We start from the raw sequence: 15,000 nt of genomic DNA on the forward strand, positions 1-15,000 counted from the left end.
AAGCACTTGGACATATTTTGTATTAAAATATGTATATTTATGCATGTGTGGCAATGAAAGTTTTATAAAGGTCACAGCAAGAAAACACTCCATTAGATCAATAGCCCGCTAAAATAACTTTGAAATGTGGGATTGAGTCAGTAGGTGACATAAGTATAAGTATATATATATATATATATACTCTTTTGATCTCGTTTGACATATTTAACATGTGCAGTTGCTGAGAGGAGTAGAAATGAGAGTGAGTTACTCCCACCGGAGATGAATGCATCAAACACAAACACACACACACACACACACACACACACACTCTCTCTTATGCATAGAACACTTTTTATGCATAGAACACCTTTTCAGTGTTGTACATGTTTCACTATTAGCCCTGAAAGCCCTGGGCTTTCATCTGTAAATGTCCCTCCCCTGAGTGTATTGTGCGCGTGCCTGTGAGTATGCATTCTAGTGCGTCTTTGTGTGTGTGTGTGTGTGTGTCTGTGTGTGTGTGTGTGTGTGTACAAAGAGAACAAACAAACAGATTTGTACTGTATATAAGTGACATAGCGGTGTGCACATTTATGCACAAAACCATATAACATGTAATAATACTTGCATGCATGTGTATGAGTGTGTGTACATGTGTGTGTGTGAGGGAGAGAGAGAAAGAGAGCGCATATTGAGGTGCCTTGCCTCTGAACTGGCCAGGCAAGCGTGTGTTTGAGCCAGGGCTCCAGGATGCCCCAGTGACCACCTCTGCACTGACTCACTCAATTATTCATGGCAGCACAAGGCTGCACGGTTTGCCAAGACAAGATGAGAAGAAACCTGGTCCCCGCCTAAGCCCCCACCCTGTGCCCTGTGTCCTGCCTTGTGTCCTGTGCCCTGCCTTGTGGCCTGTCTTGTGCCCTGTCCTGTGCCCTGTGTCTTGTGTCCTGTGCCCTGTCTTCTGTCCTGTCCTGTCTTGTGTCCTGTGCCCTATGTCCTGTCCTGTGTCCTGTCTTGTGTCCTGTCCTGTGCCCTGTGTCTTGTGTCCTGTGCCCCGTCTTCTGTCCTGTCCTGTGTCCTGTCTTGTAACCTGTCTTGTATCCTGTCCTGTGTCCTGTCCTGTCCTGTCTTATGTCCTGTCTTGTGTCCTGTCTTGTGTCCTGTCATGTGTTCTGTGTCCTGTGCCCTGTCCTTACAGGTGACTCACATCCAGCTACACATCAGATTCCTTGTTGTCTTTGCCTTCCATCTTATCATGCTGCAGACCTGACTCTGGAGCTCTGACACCTCCAAGACACAAATGCTTTTGTATGTGTGTGTGTGTGTGTGTGTGTGTGTGTGTGTGTGTGTGTGTGTGTGTGTGAGAGAGAGTGGTGTGTGTGTGTGTGTGTGTGTGTATGGGTCTGTGTATGTGTGTGTGTGTATGGGTGTGTGAGTGTGTGTGTGTGTGGGGGGTCTGTGTGTGTGTGTGGGGGTCTGTGTGTGTGTGTGCAGTATGTGTGTGTTTGTGTGTGTGTGTGTATGGGTGTGTGTGCGTGTGGGTCTGTGCGTGTGTGTGTGTGTTAGTGTATGGGTCTGTGTGTGTGTGTGTGTGTGTGTGTGTAACAGAAGATCTCATTGGAGTCCTGCGCACACACACACACAGAGTAAATGAGATGGAACCCATGGCTTATTATTTTCCTCTGAAAACCAAAACATTAAAGTGCAAAATGTTAATCATATTTGACTGGATGGATTTGAACTGGATTTTTGTGGACAAACAGTCTTCACTGCCTCTTGCTCCAGGTGGTCTAAACCGGCTAGACCAGCATTTTACTCAAAGTGCAGCTCTCTAATTGCCATGGCTATGTAAATCACCTCCACAATTACACTTTGAACTGTATGAATAAACAATACAAAAATCATCACTCCAACCAAACTGTCTAAACACACACACACACACACACACACAAATAAACACGTACACAAATAAACACACACACACACAAATCAGAGAAGTTGATCATTTTACCCAATCAGGCGCCCTGAACTGTGATGTGTATTTCACTTATGCAGGGAGTTCAGTCTGTTGCCAAGGCCTAATGAGGGTCAGTTCTGCCTGTCTGTCTGTCTGCCTGCCTGCCTGTCTGTCTGTCTGTCTGTCTGTCTCCCATCCCTGAATATGCAAAGCTCGCTGATCACCAGGCAGCCGCTTCCCCTGCAGCTCTGCTCTCCGGAAGACAGGGAATATTGAAGTCAGGCTGGCAGCAGAATGAATAACAGTGAAGGAGGAGGGTGTATGGTGGAGGAGGGTGTATGGTGGAGGGGGGTGTATGGTGGAGGAGGGTGTATGGTGGAGGGGGGTGGGGGCTGGGGTCCAAGTGGGAAGCGCTAAACAAGTCAAATCCATCACGCTTGGAAAACACGTCCGTGTTTGTTTTCACACTTGTGATGAATTATAATCAACCTGTTTTATGCTTCTATGGCTCTTTTTTTTCAGAGAGGTCGGGCTTTTTAAAGGCCTCTCCCAATTACTCATATTCAATTACGCAAGCCAGAGCCCAGCACATCAGTTTTGCAGGAGCTGATGTTTTTGGCACGCTGTGTGTGTGTGTGTGTGTGTATATGTATTTACATATGTGCACTGAGTGGAAACGTCCAGGTGGATGACTGTGTGTGTGACAGTTTATGTGAGAAGAAACAAACACACACCATGACCACTAAAAAAGAACGGAGAAGAAAAAGAAAGAAAAACACAGCTGCTCTTGGGCTCAGCCGCCTGCCACCTCTCCACGTCAGTCACACACACACACACACACACACACACACACACACACACACACACACATCAGTCACACACACACACACACCAGGAGTCCACCTCTCCACGTCAGTCACACACACACACCAGGAGTCCACCTCTCCACGTCAGTCACACACACACACCAGGAGTCCACCTCCACGCCAGCTCACACACGCATTAGAGTCCACCTCTCCACGTCAGTCACACACACACACACACACACACACGTGTAATGCACACACACACACACACAGACACACAGACGCCAACACGCCACGACGCATGCCACACACACAAATGCACACACACACACACACACACAAATGCACACACACACACACACACACAGGACGCACACACATGACGCACACACACACACACACACACACACACACACACACACACACGCGCACACACACACAATACGCCACACACACACACGCGCTATCACACGCCACGCGACGCATTTACTTTCTTTCATATCATATTATGAAAATGCAAATAGCTAAACCAGAAAAGAAATTGTCCCAGTGAAACTGTGTCCTCATGGACTCTGGGATATGTAGGCAGCAGTAGCTGCTGAATGTCAGTGCTGCATCCTAATGGCCTACTGCTACATGTCACACTGTTCCGTACTGAGACACAAGATGATAATTATCTTTATCACATGTCGATAGGATAGACTACATCAAACTCTGTTTCAAAATGCATACCATTCATTTAGGATATACTGTATGTCACTGCTCAGCTGATGTGGTGGAGCAAGGGTTAGTGTCTGCTAAAAAAACATCACTTTTTTTCTAAATGCTCGCTCTCTCTCTCTCAATTTCCATGGCGCTCTGATAAGCAACACATGTCTAATAATATGAATCAACATTCTGTCATGAAAAATACGTGTTTAAAAACCATAAAATATAAATTAAAAGGGCTACTCTTTGAACCATAGAAAATATGTGAAATGAATACAGTTTTAAAATGTATTCTTTTTGCCAGACTGGAGTTCTACACACCTCATCAACACCCAATAGGCCATTCAAACTCAGCACATAACATCTGTAAAGTCCAGCCCCCTGCTCCCAACATTAAAAATAACAAATTAATCACTAGAGCATAAAACATTTCTGATGGAAACTTAACTGCTCTAAATTATCCCAGCACTGTGCCCAACCAGGTGAGATCTGGGTGTTGCACAATAAAGCACTGCAACGCTGTGTCTGTGTGTGTGTGTGTGTGTGTGTGTGTGTGTGAGTGAGTGAGTATGTCCGCAGCAGTGTGTGAATGTGAGAGCATGACAGGGTTATTAGCCTGACCCCCAACCTGACCATTAGCATTAATGTGAGCGCGCCGCCTGGCTGAACCTGAAAATGACGAGGTGTGAGGAGCGGTGACACAGTCGTCAGAACATTCTTTACTTTTCTCTCTTTTCCTCTCTTCACTCTCTTTTGGGTGAGCTTTTTTTATTATTTTTAATGAAGCACAGGTGCTTTGGCAGCTCCGAACTTGGACTACAACACTGATTCACTAAACTAGAAAAGTCTGTTGAACCCCTACATACACCATCAGAGCTCACATCATTCTCTCTCTATCTCTGTGTCTCTCTCTCTCTCTCTCTCTCACACACACACACACACACACACACACACACAATGGCTTGCTTTGTTATTCACTCTTTTTACGTCTTGAAACATTTGGTGAGATTTAACAGCAAATGTATAAATTCAATAACATGTAAATTCCAGGCTTTATTTATTATTGAATCTAATTTAAACAATCATTAAGTTGGACTACAACACTTTTTTGGAATACAGTAATTAAGTATATTTTGTTTTATTTACATTTTAATATTTCCATTTTAAATAACTACATATATTTCAACCTGTCCTGGTATCACTAGTCACTTTTCGGCAATTAACGTTAAAAATGAAAAACAATCAGTATATTTAATGATTGTCGATTGTAATGATTCATCGTTTCAGATGCACAATACACTTTTTATATTTGAGTTAAGCAGATGGAGTTACTTGCATTTTGTAATATTTTCAATTATTAGGGTAATATTGTATATTGTACAATGAAACAAAGAGATTTATGTATTGTATTTTATATCAATAGCCAATATATTTAATATAGTACTGAATTACACTATATTGAATTCTATTTTGTTCAATGAACACACAAGCATACAGCAGTTACATTTGACATTTCTTATAGTACATAAAATAAATAAATTGGTGAGAGTGGTATATAAAAAAATATATTACGGATGTGGCCATCCAAGTCCTAAATCTTTCAATTTTTCTTTCGCATTAGAATATCCTTATAGGACAATAAAGACTCTATACTATATACTCTATACTATACTATACTATACTATACTCTATACTCTATACTATACTCTATACTCTATACTATACTCTATACTCTATACTATACTCTATACTATACTATACTATATACTATACTCTATTCTATACTCTATACTCAATCTTGGGCCACTATCAGGGAAAGTGTAAAATATGTTAAGAAAAACAAAGTGCTTATATTGTTCAATCTTGGGCCACTATCAGGCGCTGGGTACACATTCACACACACACACACACACACACACACACACACAGACACACACACCCCAGACACACAGTTGAAGATCAGACAACAAAAGGAACATCATATAGACTCCAGTCACACACCACTGAACAAGATGCCCACAGAGTCAAAGCTCACACAAAAGGAACACACACAAGACCACAAATAAATGTTCCCATCACACACACACACACACACCTCATACTTTTCTGAAAGCTTTTTAAAGGGTAGGCCAAGAAAAAGATTATTTTTTTCTGAGACTTGGCAGTAAAAGCCCGACTTGGCTGTGAATAAAATGATTATTCTAATCCTCCATTTCAAAGAGGCCATCGCTGGGCACTGGGTCGGCATCAGAGGGCACTAGGGGCACATTACTTTTCTTCTCCTAGGAGCACAGATAAGAAAACAGTACAAGGGAAATACAGGCATATTTTTGTTCATTTTGTTTTTCAAAATCTGCATGCAGCTATGCTAGAATACGATGGAGAGGAAAAATAACTTCTTCATTGTTTTTGGAGACATAGCTCTCAATACAAATTTCAATGCCTGAAATTGCACTGTGCCTATTTACAAGGGCATTGTTCCCACCTCTTCTGGGGCCTACCATCAAATGTTGGACCTCTATAGAAAGCTGAGAACCTCTAGTTTTCGTAGGAAACATAACTGTGTGATGTACTCACACAGAGTTACAGAGGCTAGAATATAGTTTTTTTTCTTTCTGCCGGATTACAAGCATCTCTGAACTGACCACATTTCAGCCCTCTGGGTCACTTGATATCCCTTAGAAACACAACTGAGCCCTAGCACCAGGTCTTGTAAGGCTGTGTGCAAAAGTAGATCAATATAGAATGAAAATATGAGTGCTCTAGACCATTATTTGCCAAGGTATGCTCATGCGTTTTGTAAAATGCCTATGGAATCCAAAATGCATACTGACACTCAAATGCTTACTGCACATGAACCCCTTTGTGTAGAAGCATAATCCTGGTCTCAAATGAAAGGTAACACTTTGAGGTTTCTTGTGGACTATTTAGATTGTATGTCAGGTGTTCTGATATAGACTGACTACACAAAATATGGAATAATTACAAAAAAGTATCTATTACTGCATTTACTTTGATGGTTCAATGAGTGTGTATAAGATAAACTATACATCTGTACAACTAATATTGGATAATACAACATGAAGATTCAATTTCTATGGATTCTTGTGAATATTTCAGTACCCAATATGTTGCATCTACTTATGGTGCTGCAGCTACACTGCAGCCAGAAGTCAGGGTAGCACCAAAAGCGTAGGCATTTTGGATCAAATTTAATTGAGACATAATAAAATTAATCTGAGAATGTAAAAGCACTATACAGATTGTACATGAAAAACGTTGTCCTTTTTGGATTCCCAAGAGCCAAAGCTTTGAAATGGTGTATAACATTACTATGCTACATAGCAATATGGTGCATACAATTGATTTAGAATGTTGGGGGGAGCCATGACCTGTGTGTGTGTGTGTGGGGGGTTATTAGAGAGGGAGAGAGAGAGAGAGAGAGAGAGAGAGAGAAAGAGAGAGGGAGGGAGAAAGAGAGAGAGAGAGAGAGAGAAAGGAGAGAGAGAGAGAGAGAGAGAGAGAGAGAGAGAGAGAAAGAGAAAGAGAGAGAGAGGGGGGGAGACAACACAGGACCAGGACCAGAGAGGATCTGCTAGTTAGGGGTTGTCTCTCTATGGCACCACTCACATCCACATAATGGAGTTTTGCGTGTCATGAAACGGTATTCTACAGAACATCACTCATGAACCTACCCAACTCCAGACACAATCAGCACTGCCAGCAAAGATGTCTAGGCCGCCAGGGGATCAATTCATGGGCTGCCTTGGCCATATTCATGACACTCACAACACCAACATGGCGTAAAAGCAACACAAGAGCAGCTGTTAATGTGAGTGTGAACTGTTTGTAAGCTCCTGGCAGGTGGTCATAATCACCTTCACACGGCATAGACATCCATGGAAGGAAGTAGAGCACAGAGCACATATGCTGAAGCACTACACCCACACATCCTCCCCCAGTGCTGAGCAGCATATGTAAGCCACCCCTCATCTCTCTCCCTTCCTTCCCCTGCTCATTTAGTGGCCATAGTGGTCATTTATCAACACACAGAACAAGAGCCAGGAGAGGCCCGGGTCAGAGGTCACCGCCATCGAGAAACGGATATCCCCTGAGCTCATTTACCCGGCCGGTTCACAGACATGACATAGCCACACACACAAACTCAACGCACACACAACAAACACACAGGGAACAAGCAGGAAAATATGACAGCATACACAAACACACTCATTCATTCATTCATGTAAACATGTAACCTCTGGTGACATCACCTACAGGGTCAACAAAGGTGTCGGCTTCCCTGACGAACCTCTACCTGGTATCCATGACAAAGCCTGACGAGCTCCCCGACATCACTCATCAATAAAAAAAACATTTATATCATGAACAAACAGACACACACACATGCAAACACTGAGAAATAAACACAAACGCAAAAACAAACAAAAACTAACCACCGAGACAAACACAGACAGAAACACACAAACACACAATATTCTCATTTCACCTGGACCCTTAGCAGATTTCAGCTGACAAATGATGTAGCGCTACTGCACCATTCACAAGCAGTAGCACAAGCACCTGATTAAAACTCATTTCACTGTGTTTGGGTGCTGTGATCAACTTCAGTCACAAGCCTATCTAAGGGCAGCAAAAAACAGCTTTTATCAACTATTCACTCAATCTCCATCTCCCTGACAGATTGCCAGCTTAATTTCCCGGTATGTCCATTGATGGCCATTGAATAAATGAAAGAAAAGTTAAGAAATATAAAGGATTTTTCCTAATAACTTTGTGTGTGTGTGTGTGTGTGTGTGTGTGTGTTGTGTGTGTGTGTGTGTGTGTGTGTGTGTGTGTGTGTGTGTGTGTGTTGTGTGTGTGTGTGTGTGTGTGTTTTGTGTGGTGGGTGTGCTTGTGTGGTGGGTGTGTGTGCTTGTGTGGTGGGTGTGTGTGCTTGTGTGGTGTGGGTGTGTGTGTGTGTTTGTGTGGTGTGCTAATGTGGTGTGTGTGGTGTGCTTATGTGGTGTGTGTGTGTGTGTGTGTGTGTGTGTGTGTGTGTGTGTGTGTGTGTGCTTATGTGGGGTGTGTGTGTGTGTGTGTGTGTGTGTGTGTTTGTGTGGTGTGCTTGTATGATGTGTGTGTGTGTGTGTGTGCGCGCGCGTGTGCGCGCGAGTGCGTGTGTGTATTTGTATTACTGTATGAAAATGAGAATGAGAGAGACTACTCAGATGAGTTGAAGGCTGATTTAAGGGAATACTTTTATAATTTGATGCAGAAGAGAGCCAAAGCAAACAGAAGAGAAAAAAAGAGTAGAAGTCTCTAGGAATGAAGAACTATGAAGTGTTGCCAAAACGTGAAAACATCCTCCATCACTGTTTATGGGTTATTTAGGGCCCTTTGATTTCCAACATGCGGAAATCACGGACTCAATAACGGAATTTATAATAATAATAACGAGAATTATCTTATAAACGAGGAATCACACAGAATTTGTGAATATTGTGTTGACATTTTAAATAAACGTTTTTTTTGACATTTTTTTTTAGTTTAAAACAGCAAGCGTATGAAGGTTTCTGCCTAAACTTTGGCCAAATGACAGTGTTAAGCATGCCAAGTAATCATATCTCAAATATTCACATTCACCATGTGAGTTTGCTGATCCTAGATGTTGAGAAAACAGCTTCTGATGAGCCAATAGTATTGAAAAAGTTATTAAACACTCAATTGACTATAAACGTATTAAACTTACAATAAGATCATAAATGAAGGCAAATGAGCTACTGTTTATGAGCGCATCTGACTCTCTAAACGAAAGCGCAACAGTGTATCAGCAACAGCAACAGCAGCACAGATGACACATCTGACCATGCTTCCTCCAATGGGATTTTAAAATTAAACATACGAGATCTGTGCATTAAGGCAGATTGGCTACTGTCCATGAACGCATCTGGCTGTCTTGAAACAAAATGGCCATTTAATTTAATTTATTTAACTGTTACTTTAGCCCAGGGAGTTGTGAATGTTTGACGACGCTGAATTTATCAGCAGTTTTTAAAGGTGGATACTGGTTAGGAATAAAAAAAAAAAACAACAAAAAAAACTCCTAAACAGAACAGAACAGATAAACGGAATAACAAATAAAATAAAATAGAACAGAATTTGAAGAACAGATTTCATGGGGCCCTATATTAAAAGCATAATTTGCCAGTACTGAAATCTTAGAGAGACACACACTACTGCAAATCCATCAATACCTGCAGACTGCATGGCATAATCAATTTCTGAAAGAGTGTGGACTTGAAGACTATTGTATACTTTAGCTGCTAATGTGGCCACTCCTATTAAAGCCTGAATCATCTATGAGTCCTTTTTTTAGCAAAGGTTAAAAAAGGGCACGAATCATTAGATTGTTGTAATGCAACTGAAGAACAATCTGCATTAGCGTTAACAATAAATCCCATTAAAAGACTTCAGTGCTTCAGGCAAACAAGGACCCAGCGAGATGAGACATGTTAATACAAAAGAAGGAGACCATCAAGAAGAAAAGGGAAATGTGTGGTTGTAATTATAGCCTCAGTGTTTGATCTATCTGTATGAGAAAGGCTAACCTTTAGCGTGAAGCTGCCCTGGCCTCATTAGCATGCTCATTAGCATACAAACAGCAGGGCGGTGGTGAACTGCTGCTCTCATAATATTCACCCCATCACACTTAGATGAGATCTTACAATGTGGTTCTTTTCCTATCTGGCCAAACATTAGAGTAGTAACCATTTAACAACAGCTTGGAATGAGTACGTCACAAATCTCATCATGAAACAGCAGACCTTTTCCAAAGTCTGAGCTGAGAGTTGTTTGTTGGATCGTCCAAACCCATGTAATAAGCCAAGGTGACAGGTGACCTACCCCTGTGAGGTGGATGACTCCTTGCGAGGTGACGGAGCAGCCCATGAAACCCACAAACTGCAGCTCAGGGCAGTGCTCAGCAAACGCCTTCACCGATTTATCGGTTACCTAGGGAGCAGGAAACAAAGATCAACATTGTGCACAGCATTGTGTACAGTAAGGACACATTCAGGTAGGAAGAGACTAGTGACCAGAGACCATGTAATGGCCATGACATTAAGCAATTACAGGCGAAATGAGGCACCTGTTGAGGCAACCAGAAAGAGCAAATCGCCAGCTATTTCTACACAGCTACAAAATAAAACAAATAAATAACACACCAAATCAAATCCTCTAGACTGATCAGAATACCAATGCAAAGAGACAGCTGCAGACTTCAGGTGTTCAGATCGGACACACACTCGTGAGGTTTATCCAGCCTCAAAGGGAAGTTCATACAAACTTCTGAAGTGAAACATTGAGCTTTGAGCCTGCTGTGAAATTCATGGCTGATTTGGCCAGCCGAGCCCACACTATAATTAAGCTAACCTCATCCAGCACGATAGAGATGTGACTATAAGAATGGAGAGAGAGGTTAAGGTGTCGGAGATGGCACATGAAAGATTGACAGGGAAGAGAATAAGAGATAAAAAAGGGAAAGACTGAGAGAAGCAACACAAAGACAGAGTGAGATTAGGGGTGAAACAGAGTAGGGGTAGAATGAAGAAAACAGGGGCAAAACATGCCCAGGAGGAGAGGAGGAGAGAGAGCAGGAGGACTGAGGAGAGGAGGAGAGAGAGGAGGAAGACTGAGGAGAGGAGGAGAGAGAGGAGGAAGACTGAGGAGAGGAGAGAGAGGAGAGGAGAGAGAGGAGGAAGACTGAGGAGAGGAGGAGGGAGAGGAGGAAGACTGAGAGTCTGAGGGTCAGTAGCTCCTGCCTTTGGTGCCTCGGAGCTGCTTCATGGAGTTCAATGCTCCCAGACTCTGGGTCTCCTGTACACGGTCAACAACCCAGTGCTCTCTCAGAGAAAAGAGAGACAGAGCCTGAGGGAGGCACAGGGAGAGAGAGCTAGAGAGAGAGAAACTGGAAACAGGAGGTATAGAGAGACAGAGAGAGAGAGAGAGAGAGAGAGAGGAGGAAAAAAAAAAAAAAAGTGACTGAGAAAATGATTGAGAAGCTTTAATCCTTCACCCTTCACAGCTCGCCAGCCCGTCTCAATTCGTTCAAACACGAGCAGAGAAATGCAAATACACCCCCATGGATTTATGATCAATAAACAGGGAAACATTTTCCCCGTGAGCCCTTCAGAACATCAATGTGTGTCCTCTACCCCCACTCCCCCTCCCCAACCCAATCAAGACTGTCAAATACTTTCAGTAAACACCAGTGTCCAACCATGCAGCAGAATAGGCCATGCTCTTTGTATTAGTGATGCCTTTGAGGGGGTGCAAAGTCTTTGGAAAACCTCTCTCAAAACACTTCATCAAACACAAAAAAAAAAAACTAACAATGAGATCAGTGACTGTGTGTGAGATTGAACTGAGATGCAAAACATTTTTTTTTTTTTTAAATCACAAAGACCAACAGACATCAAAGCACATGAATCATCTTTTTTCCCCTCAACACAGAGCTTTGTTTACTTTGTGCAGCAAACTGAACGCGTTTGCTAAGAGATGAACATGGACACACACGGAGTCTCTCTCTTCCTGCTTTACCAGCAGTGACGGGAGAGAGAAAGAGAGAAGGACAGAGAGAACACATTACTGCCTATTAGAATTTGCCACACTGAATGTACAGCATATTGTAATTTGTCAGGTCAGTCCCCTAATACTGTGACTCTTTCCTAGAGAGAGGTGTACAGAAAGCAGATAAAAGCAGGCTCTGATGTAATATGGCAGGAAAGTGCATCTAATATTCTTGTTTGCCCTTTCAAGCGAACACAACTGCCGCTCCGATGGTGGGTGTTTTTCATTGAAATAAAGAGGAGTTTCTGCCTGATGTCTGTGAGAGTGGCTGAGATGTAATTGGAAAGTAATGAGACCAGTGTGTGTGGAGAGGCCGCTGTCCCTCATAGGACCAGCACGTAAGGGTCTCTTGTATTTCCCTGGTCTCTCTTTACTCCTTGTTGCTCGGTTCTTTTCGACGCCTCTTTGTTTCTAGTCTCTCTCTCATACTCTCGGTACCCAGCCCTCAGCTCTCCCTTGACTACCAGGCTCGCGTCACGTCACAATAAATGAATCATATCCCCATACATCACCATAAAGCTCTCATCACACTCTCCGCTTTAATATGAAATATGCCCAAGCTGCTATTTTTATAGGCATGCTTCTGAAAAAAAAAAAAAAAAAAAAATTTTTGTACATTTAAGCACCACTATCAAACGAAGAAGAAAGACCTGGATTGTTGTCATTCATGTGTGGATAGGAGATGGGACCTTTAAACCTTTCATTTGTCCCATAAATAACACGAGCGCTGGTAATATCCTCCCTGGGCCCATCAGGCACCTGGCCCCATACACGGCGTGCCACAAACACACAGGCTGCTGACGCGGCACGGGAACACAGGCCTCGCAGACAGGCGTCCAGCCCAGCTGGAGAGGAGAGCCTGCTGGAGCTTAGGGCCTGAATGTGCTGGCTTTGGGCTTTCTGCCCATCGAGACTTTTCAGATTGAAGAGGGCGGCCTTGATCTGTCTAAGCCTCGGCTTCAGCTTTCTGAATCTGGGCTTACTCCTTACTGTACTTTACTCCAAGAGGACATCAAGCAGATTAACCAGAATTATCCGACATTTTCTATCCAGAATGTCATTAGATTGGAATAGATGAGCTGATTTTCATATGTTGAATCTGTAAATAAAAATGCCAACTGGGCCTGTAGATTTTACTTCTCAGATATTTATAATTTGACTCAATATCTGCAAGACTATAGATGCTTAAATGACTTTGGTTTTAACTCTTCACCTTAGGAGACAGGAAGGGATAGCGTGTGGATAGGTGGTCAGCTATCATACACTAAACACGTTAGCCTGCACCCCTCTAAGGGCCTAACTGCTTCAACTGACCCTAACACAATTTCTAAACTTCAAAATGAGCTCAACCTAAATGCATTATGACTGATCCGCAAAAAGTCAGCGGTGACATCGGTTAAAAGTTCAATGGAAATACACACAGCCCCCAGTCATGCAGAGGGGCAAAACGGTTCACAGGGAAACTCACAAAGCTGAGCGTGCGATCAAGGTTACAGTTATCTGTGAACCAGAGAGGACTGCGTATCTGATCAAACTGTCTACAAGAAGTTATCATCCATGTCCATTTAGAGAGACAAAGATGGACACAGCTCCAGCTCCATATAAGTGACAGAGTAAGAGACCAGAGAGGCCAGTCCCTGACCCTATCCAATAAAAACAGATATATACTAATCCAATACACGTGTCATAGGGTTCACTCAAACAAGCCATTCATTGGTTGTGTGCAGCGATTGGCCTTTTCCCCTTTACTGCCCTCTTCTCAGGCTGATATTACATTTCCCACCAAATTAGCCTACTGATGGCTTGGGCTTTGCCGTAGCTACGGCGGCCTAATTCAATGAGGGCAATATCAGGGAGGATCGATAAATATTAAACAGAGTGGACAGGATGCACGCACTCACGCTTAAGACTCACTAATATGTCTTGGCCTCTAGTGCAGACTTAAAAGACTTCTGTGCTGAATTACAAGGCTCTCTTTTGGCCGAAGATAGTGCTTCACTTCAAGGAATTAGTGCCTCTTTATTTCACTCCACCATTTATTTGAGGTTAAAGAGCTCCAAGCCACTTTTATCAGCCGAGAGTTACACATGGGCTCTCACACACAGGCATTCCTGTGAATATATAATCCAATATAATCTCTCTTACACACACACACACACACACACACACATACACACTGCTAATCAGTGGAGCGGAGAGGGCCAGAACATGCATCCAGAAGGATAGCGAGGCGAGGAGACGATGGGAAAAGGAAAGAAGAGATTAAGGGAATTCCACATGAAGAACAGTTTGGACGCTCTCAGACAACAATGAGGAAGCAGAGCAGCGCTCGACAGCTGGACTAATCTGACACAGTGTGACTAAAGGCAGACTTTACATGCCCAGCGCTGGGGTCCCTAGTCCTGATATGTGCGGCGGAGGAAAGTGTGCCAGTTATGGTCTTGTCTGTTTTTTGTTCAACCAATCAGCAAGCAGTAGGGAGTGCTTTAGGTGATGACAAAAGAACATGCAAAATGAAGTGTGTTCAATCAAACAGGACACAAAAGATACCACGTTTGGACCCACTTCATCAGATGTTATATGTATAAAGCATTTGTAAACTGACGAGTAAGTTGAACAGGCCTTTCCTGATGAAGCCTAAAGAATCCTATGCCATAGGCATTTAAAAGCCAGTCGTTTCGCTGCACACTTACTAGGATGGAAAACCAAGGTGTTCGAAGTTACTTGGATGGGACTTGAGAGGGTACAGTAAGCATGGTAAGAGGATGAAAACACACTCACAAAAAATGTATTTATTCAACATTCCCACAGTATAAATGCTGATTTGTCCTCAAATGACAGCGGCAGGTTTGGTGAAGTGGAACACGGGGCTCCCTGAACACCTCACTGCTCCAAGTACCCACCCTTTCTCAGACAGTG

The 15,000-nt window shown here is 42.9% G+C and overlaps 1 protein-coding gene across 7 annotated transcripts in view; it reads right to left on the minus strand.

Moving 5' to 3' along the window:
- Positions 1-15,000, minus strand: part of fbxl17 (F-box and leucine-rich repeat protein 17) — a 208,851-nt gene that overhangs the window by 142,197 nt on the left and 51,654 nt on the right. For 6 of the 7 annotated variants that reach the window (XM_048244653.1, XM_048244650.1, XM_048244658.1 and 3 more), the window contains exon 6: positions 10,357-10,464. The exons of the other annotated variant lie outside the window; for it this stretch is intronic. In XM_048244653.1, coding sequence (XP_048100610.1) covers positions 10,357-10,464 — 108 coding nt within the window. The remainder of the gene's footprint in view (positions 1-10,356; positions 10,465-15,000) is intronic. 7 annotated transcript variants of the gene reach the window in all.

Source organism: Alosa alosa, chromosome 5 (genome assembly GCF_017589495.1).
Source record: "Alosa alosa isolate M-15738 ecotype Scorff River chromosome 5, AALO_Geno_1.1, whole genome shotgun sequence".
NCBI classification, from domain to species: domain Eukaryota; kingdom Metazoa; phylum Chordata; class Actinopteri; order Clupeiformes; family Clupeidae; genus Alosa; species Alosa alosa.